This window comes from Limulus polyphemus, unplaced genomic scaffold (assembly GCF_000517525.1).
Source record: "Limulus polyphemus unplaced genomic scaffold, Limulus_polyphemus-2.1.2 Scaffold7112, whole genome shotgun sequence".
Lineage (NCBI taxonomy): Eukaryota > Metazoa > Arthropoda > Merostomata > Xiphosura > Limulidae > Limulus > Limulus polyphemus.
In genome coordinates, this window is record NW_013672722.1 from 2,862 (window position 1) to 10,650 (window position 7,789).

Here is a 7,789-nt window from a genome sequence, read left to right on the forward strand (position 1 = left end):
TGTTCCCTTCTGGCAATAGGGTGTGTATAGTTAGATATCAATTCTTGATGGTTGACATGTCCAAGATAAAAAGGAACAAAACAAAGCAGAATGAGACAAATTGTATAACATGTATTATACAAAATTCTATTGGATAAACCAGTCAACACAAGAACTTCTAAGCAGATTTGCACAAATTTCACACAAGTATTCCTCAAAGACAGAATTCTGGAAAACAGTTCATGAAATTGGGACTTAGCAGTGCATTGCCACTTCTGCATTTGCATTCATAAAAATTAATAACTCATAAATATCACCACAACAGAGACACTTCAAACACGACAATTATTGAACATTTTTGAGCCTAAATTAGATTTTTTGTGAATTTACATTTTACAATGAAAAAATAGATTGTGACATAACTTTATACTATGCCATTACAAAATACACCTGTGATTCCTTGACCCGAATACCAAGTTTCAAATATACATGTATGCTTATTAACAGTAAAAGAAACACAGGCCTAATGAAATCATTCATCAGCAACCTAATACAAATATACAGTACTTTGTCCTTCTACATCTTATGTAATAAGATTCCCTCCATCATATTTATTAATACTAAGGTGAAGTCCATTGTAAGACTGCACAGTTTCAAATATACATGTATGCTTATTAACAGTAAAAGAAACACAGGCCTAATGAAATCATGAAACCTAATACAAATATACAGTACTTTGTCCTTCTACATCTTATGTAATAAGATTCCCTCCATCATATTTATTAATACTAAGGTGAAGTCCATTGTAAGACTGCACAGTTTCAAATTACTACAGAATATTTGTAAAGAGAGAAGCAACTTCCAAAGAATACAAAAAATATTTTAGTACTATGTTATTATATACATATATTGTAAAGTGAAAATCAACATTAGGCAGCAAAACCTGCTCCTTGACTCACTGAAAACTGCAATGTCAGCATTATTCAGCTCATTTAGGTTGATAATAGTCAATCATTCAAAAGTTTTATCTGACTTTAGGTGTGGATAATATATATATATATATGTATGTATATATATATACACACACAAACATCTTTTTATTCTGAAAATTCAGTAAATTGAAACAATTTCTTTTGGAATTACACAGTACATTTAAATACTACACCAATATTTATGTTTTTACTAATAACGGAAATTGTAACTTGACAAAATTACATATGAACAGTACTCTTTTTGAACTACCAAACAATAAGGCCTGGCATGGCCAGGTGGTTAGGGCACTCGACTCGCAATCTGAGGGTCGCGGGTTCGAATCCCCGTCCCACCAAACATGCTCACCCTTTCAGCCGTGGGGGCGTTATAATGTGACGGTCAATCCTACTATTCATTGGTAAAAGAGTAGCCCAAGAGATGGCGGTGGGTGGTGATGACTAGCTGCCTTCCCTCTAGTTTTACACTGCTAAATCAGGGACGGCTAGTGCAGATAGCCCTCGTGTAGCTTTGCACGAAATTCAAAACAAACAAACAAACCAAACAATAAAGTGTTCTGTTCAAGAGTTTTAATGAATGTACTGATGCCCTTCTTCTGCATTTCCGTAGTATTCTAGGGTTCTAGTTATAAGACACAACATTAGACAACACAGTTTCCAGGAAATTTTGTTACACATTCTCCATTTATAAATGTTACACAATATATTAACAACAGTAAAGCTGCTTAAACCTTAAACAGTAGATCCTTTTAGGGTCATACATAATTTGTTCCTTACCTTGAAAATGACATGCCAAACATGTTTAGAAGCTTTTGAGGTGTGGATGACTGTTTTTCATTGTGGAAGCTTTCTGAAAATTCGTGTAATCGATGAGAGAGAAAAATTGCATTTTCTCGTTTTTTCATTATAAATTCACTTGGAAGTAGCCATTTATTTTCCAGACACTCTTGAACTGTTGCCCGCTTCCTGCACAAATTATCATATTAAGCTATACATAACTTTCTGAAATATATATAATACCATAAATATTGCACTATTCAAAAAGTCAATCATATGAAAGGCCTGTGTAATATACTCTCTCAAAAACAGTGTGTACATACTAGCATGGAATATACAATACAGAATAATTATTTACATTACAATAGGTAATTATCAGTGAATATGATAAACTTACTTAGGTGTGCGTTTGAAGAGATACATAAGAAAACGAGTAACTTCCTGGGTCACTTCAGCATGGAGATTCTCAAATTGGTATCTGATAAATTCGATGTTATCTTCTGTCTGCTCATCTGTTTCACCCCGGAATGGTGAAACACCGCTTAATCTGAAAGTAAAATGGCTTAAATTAAATTATCTTGCAGTCAACAATACAATTCTACTGTGGTATATTCAGTTAAAAAATTACTCAACTTGAAAGCAATGGAATAGGTCTGCTTAATAGGAAGTTCAACAAGATATCTATTATGAAGTAACTCTGAGTTTAAGAAAGAACAAGACTGGACACAAATGTATAAAAATACAATGAAACAATCTATATTTATGATCAGACACAATTAAAATATTGTGCACAGAATGAAAAGACAGGACCTTCACTATACAGTTAACTATTATAATCTCCTAATTAGTTATGAAGATGTTTAAACCTATGTGCATAGGATTGTTCCATTGGACAAAGCATGTATTAGAGAGTCAATGTTTACTATAATTCTGAATGTACTTAGTGTTTTTTCATGAAATAAGCTTTTTATAAACATTACGAGTAAGTTGTACACTTTGCAAAACTTTTAATAAAGTATTTCTACAAAAGATTTGTCTGTGAATTTACAGAGCCATTCTGAGCCATACTTTGAATGCAAGATTATTTTCATGTTAAGAATAAAAATACTATTTCATCTTACAATTTTCATATTTCATTTACATAACTTCTAGTGCTTCCTAAATGAATATCAAAAGTCCTTGTTTTTTAGTGAAACTTTGTTTTATCCGTTATTTTCTCTAGCCTAACACTATCTGAATACGGGCTTGGTCAATTTGATCAACCATGTAACCACCACTGAAAAAATATGAAATAAATCTAGATTACCCCTTTTTTTCTAAAATAACTGCTTATTGTAACAGACAATTACAATTATCTATTTTAACATCTTCTGTCTTCTAACATTTTTACACCTGCCTTTGTTTGTTAGTTTATAGTTTTATTGCTTTCTGAAACAAATCTAATTATTAAAGTAGTGTAACAAAGCAATAAATCACCTGGTAAGAACATAGTATAAGTTACAGAAAACAAATCACGCACAGGCAACTCACATGGAGGAATTTTTCATTGAAATTTTCTTATATACCTAAAATGTATTTTTTTATGTTTTATAGTTAGTTACTTTTATAACAATGAATAAAAATATACATAAAAAACAAAAAACATTTTTGCTCTTGAAATCTCAATAAATGTTAACCAAACTTTTTGGTAGAGTTTTTGTTAGCACTTACTTTTTATGTATTTCAAATATACAATTTAGAACAAATAATAATAACACACACAAAGAATAAAATGTCTTATAACTATTATAATTTAATTGGTTTTCTAATTACACTATAAGATGATTTAAATAATTCTGTTGAAGTGACCTGGCAATAGCAAAGAATGAAACTGTATGCAGAATAATTCATAAACTTTGTGAGAATGAGCTAGCCTTATAAGAAATTCAATAAATTGAAATGTTCTCTTTCTGTTGGTTATAAATAACCCAACAGCAAATATCAAAGTGAATTATTGACATTTTTTGAGAGACAGGATATGGTAGGTTTGACTTTCTGATTTATATCTCACTAAATCAAGAAGATTGGAAGCTTTGGTTATGTCTTAGCAATAGCTATACTACAAGTGTGTAATTTGTGTTAAACTCAGGAGCTCATATAGCGGTAGAAAGAACATCTAAAATGAACAATTTGTAGCAAAGAAGTGTCCTGTGATACAGAGAAACAACGATAGAGAATTTGATTTAAATATTTCCTTCTTTTTAAAGTTAAGAAATCAAAGCTTGAATTATATAAAAATTTGAATTATAAATTATGTTTTGTTGACATTAAATTAATAATAGTTTGATTGAATTTTGAATGTAACTCTGTAAAAGGTCATTTTGACCCCCATCCTTATACATATGATGTTATAATGTTACAGGTTAAACTTTAAGAGAGTATTACTATTTACACAGAAAAGACTTAAGCTTCACGTACCAAACTGATACCTTGAGAGAGTTAAGTTAGAGATTATAATATCATACACAAAATTCTATAAAAATATATTCTTAGGATATATGTACCACTTATGTTAATGTCAATACCACTGAAACATATGGGCATCACCTGAACTATCCTTGAATGTCACTGCTACTGACATCCTTGCACAACATGCAGTATTGCAAAACATAATTTCATCAGAACAGTTATTATCTACTTGAGAATAACAAAGGTAGCTACATCAAAATCAACTTAATGGCCTTTCAACAGAACTAATGCTATACTAGTACCAGAAGATGGAACCATATGGTATATCCATCTACAAAATCACCTCCAACTATCACACATATTTCAAATATGTATAACAAATGCTATACTAGGACCAGAAGATGGCACCATATGGTATATCCATCTACAAAATCACCTCCAACTATCACACACATTTAACAAATACTATGTTTGAAAGGTCCTTATATGTTCTTTGCATGTCTCCTAATGAAAAATATTCATTCTGCATCATCAAGCTGAATGATCTGATAGGTTAATTGTTTAGCATGTTTATGCATATAATTGTATTTTTTATGCCAGCATCTTGTAACTGTTAATATAATGAGCTATGTAGTGGATGTCTACATATCTTACAAATAGGTTTAATTATTCAGTTGTCAAATGTATTTCTGATAGATACTTACCTCCTCTCACAAAAAGCCTTCTTGACTTATACTGTGCCTTTATTTTCCCAAACATCCCCACCAATGTTAACGTGAGATATGTGCATACTAACATGCAGCAACCCTACACCAATAGGAGTGTGACACCACCTCTATCACAACTAGTGTCCTCTTTAGTCTTGCAGCGTATAACCACTTCAAGATTGGTCAATCACACAAATCATACCAGAAGTGGGGAGGACAGGTGGGAAATGTGATAAGTATCTATCGGATATACATTTTCAGTTTAGGAAAATGTTAACTTCCAATACGATATATCTCCTCTCACAAAAAGCTAGAATCCAACATTGAACAGGTGGAGAGCCGGTGAGAAGATGATTTCCTTTAGGAAGTGCCCAAGGGAAAACCATGGGGTGTGAGAAGAAATTAAAAACAGCATACCCGATGGGAGACCACGCTACTTCTAAGCCAGGTGTACCCATCACCTTTTTAGTAATGTGTCATCAAAAAGGGCGGAAACAAAGGACAGATCCCAAGAAAAAAAATTTACAGAAATAATGGGATTCCCTGGTGTAGAGTGGCTAGGGGGCAACATACCATAAATGGGAGTTCAAACTCAATCAACACCTGGCAGCAGCTGGAATTGTACATCAGGTCCAAAAGGAAGAGGGTCCTCTACCTTTCACCCCAAAAACGGGTACTGGCAAGGAAGAGGAATTTCCACACCAAGACTCCACCTCCGCATATGCACACCTCCAACTCAATCAACACCAGATGGCGGGAAGGCAGAGTGCCCAGGAGTTTGTTCAACCCCCATCCAAAACTAGGTGGCATTGGAAATGTTTCATCCAGTCTGCTGTAGCAGGAGGGTACCCTGCCTTACTCATACAGGAAGTCTTGTGTCTTGTCCATTTACAACCAACACCAGATCCACCAGGAACTGACGTCCAGTAGATGGTAGGAAGAGGAATGACTATATGTGGGGTCCATCTCCAGTCCAAAACCTGGTGGCACTGGGAAATTATTGTCTAGTCTGTGGTAGGATGAGGATAACGATCCAAACATGTGTGAGGACTTATGTGGCTGGTCAGGCTCCAACCAACACCCGATCTATAGGAACCAACATCTGGTGAATGGTAGGAAGGAGGGTCAAAATGCAATATATGGTGGAGTGCTACATCCAACACCTAGCAGCATCTGGAATTGTACATCAGGTCTTTGGTAGGTAGAGCATCACACTATCTACACTGACAGAATGCCACCACCCTACTCTCAACTGAGTGGTATTGTGCACACTCAGGAGGACAGGCCTCCTTGGTCCACCACTTCAGTGGCTAGGAACTGGTAAGTGGCAAGGACTCTCATACTCCAATAGAAGAAGGAGAGAAACAGTGTGTTGGAGAGTCAAGAGGACTGCTACACTGGAGACAGTGCAATGGGTGACTGTGATACCTTATTTTAAAAAGCAGAGTGGTCTTATTGATGGAGTCAATCAACTAACAGATGGTGGCAGCTGGAATTGTACATCATGTCCAAGGTAAGAAGAGCCTCAAATGTCCCGGATCATTTGAGATTGGCAGTAATCCCTGTCTGTTTTACTCATGTTAGTCCATGAGTTTATGGTCTGGGACAAACATAGTTATGAAGCAAAAGACTGCAAGGTATACCTATGGGTGGTCCTGTGGAACACACCATCTCAACAGTGTGCATAACATGACATATTACAATAGTGTATTGTGATGTGTAGAGGACACATTGACAGAGTCGATCACCCAACACCCGCCAGTACCTGGAATTGCACATCAGGTCCACGGTAGGGGGAGCCTCAATGACTCAGTCATCCAGCATGGTATATGGCCACAGGTATTACAGTGCTGATTTAAAACTAATTATACCTGGTCAGTCACCACATAACAGGATCCAAACATGTGAGAAAGGTTCCTGCAAAGAAAAATAATGGAGTACTTACCACTCACAGAAAATATAGGAGTGCAAAATGGTGACAGGAGGTAAGCGAAAATTCAAAAAGCAGGAAATGGCCACATGATGGAGATAGTGAAAGGTAAAGGTATGTAGAGTGGTCTACATACCAGCACTGATGACGTTCTCCAATGGAAGACAGAAATGTGCAGCTAGGAATATGGTCAGGTGACAGATATGATGGGAAGAAACATGAAAAAAGTGACGATTATCCAGAGAAATGGAAGAATACGCCAGGTGAATTAACCCTTTCGTGATGGGCTTGGCATGAAATACACGAGTTTGTATACTTATTTGCACACATATTTATACTATAACTTTTAGTGCAGACTTTTAGTAATGATTACAAGTCTCTTGTACACAAAAAATAAGATTTTTTATATGAAGTATTTTTTACTAGAGATTTGTTTGTGAAAATATCGAGTCTGTTTCATAACTAGTCTGAGTGCAAAGTGATTTTTATGTCATGATTAAAAACTATTCTTCACCCTAAAAGTCTCAAATATTATTTATCTCTAAAACCTGCTAAATACATTTCAAATGTTTGCTTTCAGAAAAAGTTTATATTTTGTCTGATATTTTCTCTACCCTAACTATACGGGGTCTGTCAATTTGACCAACCTCGCAACCACCATAAAAAATTAGGAAATAAATATAAATTATGTTTTTCTCATTCTAGAATGATTACAAATTATAACACTGTTTAGTCTAAATAGCTTAAATCTCGTAACATTTTACATTTATATATATTTATTATTTTTATTATATTAACCTTTCAGTTGTGCCTGGCTAAAATTACAGAAGTTGCAATAACATGGTTCACATGCAGTCATGTTACTGTATCCAAGAATATAAAACTGGCCTTTATAAAGTGACCTATCCTGGCTGTGTTTTAGTGGACTAGTATTTTGTAAAATACAGCCACATTTCAGT

The 7,789-nt window shown here is 34.6% G+C and overlaps 1 protein-coding gene across 1 annotated transcript in view; it reads right to left on the minus strand.

The window, feature by feature from the left end:
• The window catches only part of LOC106474356 (obscurin-like), a 40,235-nt gene that overhangs the window by 2,012 nt on the left and 30,434 nt on the right, over nt 1-7,789 (minus strand). Inside the window, exons 8-9 of the mRNA XM_013935048.2 lie at nt 2,143-2,292; nt 1,746-1,934 (exon numbers count right to left, since the gene is read on the minus strand). Coding sequence (XP_013790502.2) covers nt 1,746-1,934; nt 2,143-2,292 — 339 coding nt within the window. The remainder of the gene's footprint in view (nt 1-1,745; nt 1,935-2,142; nt 2,293-7,789) is intronic.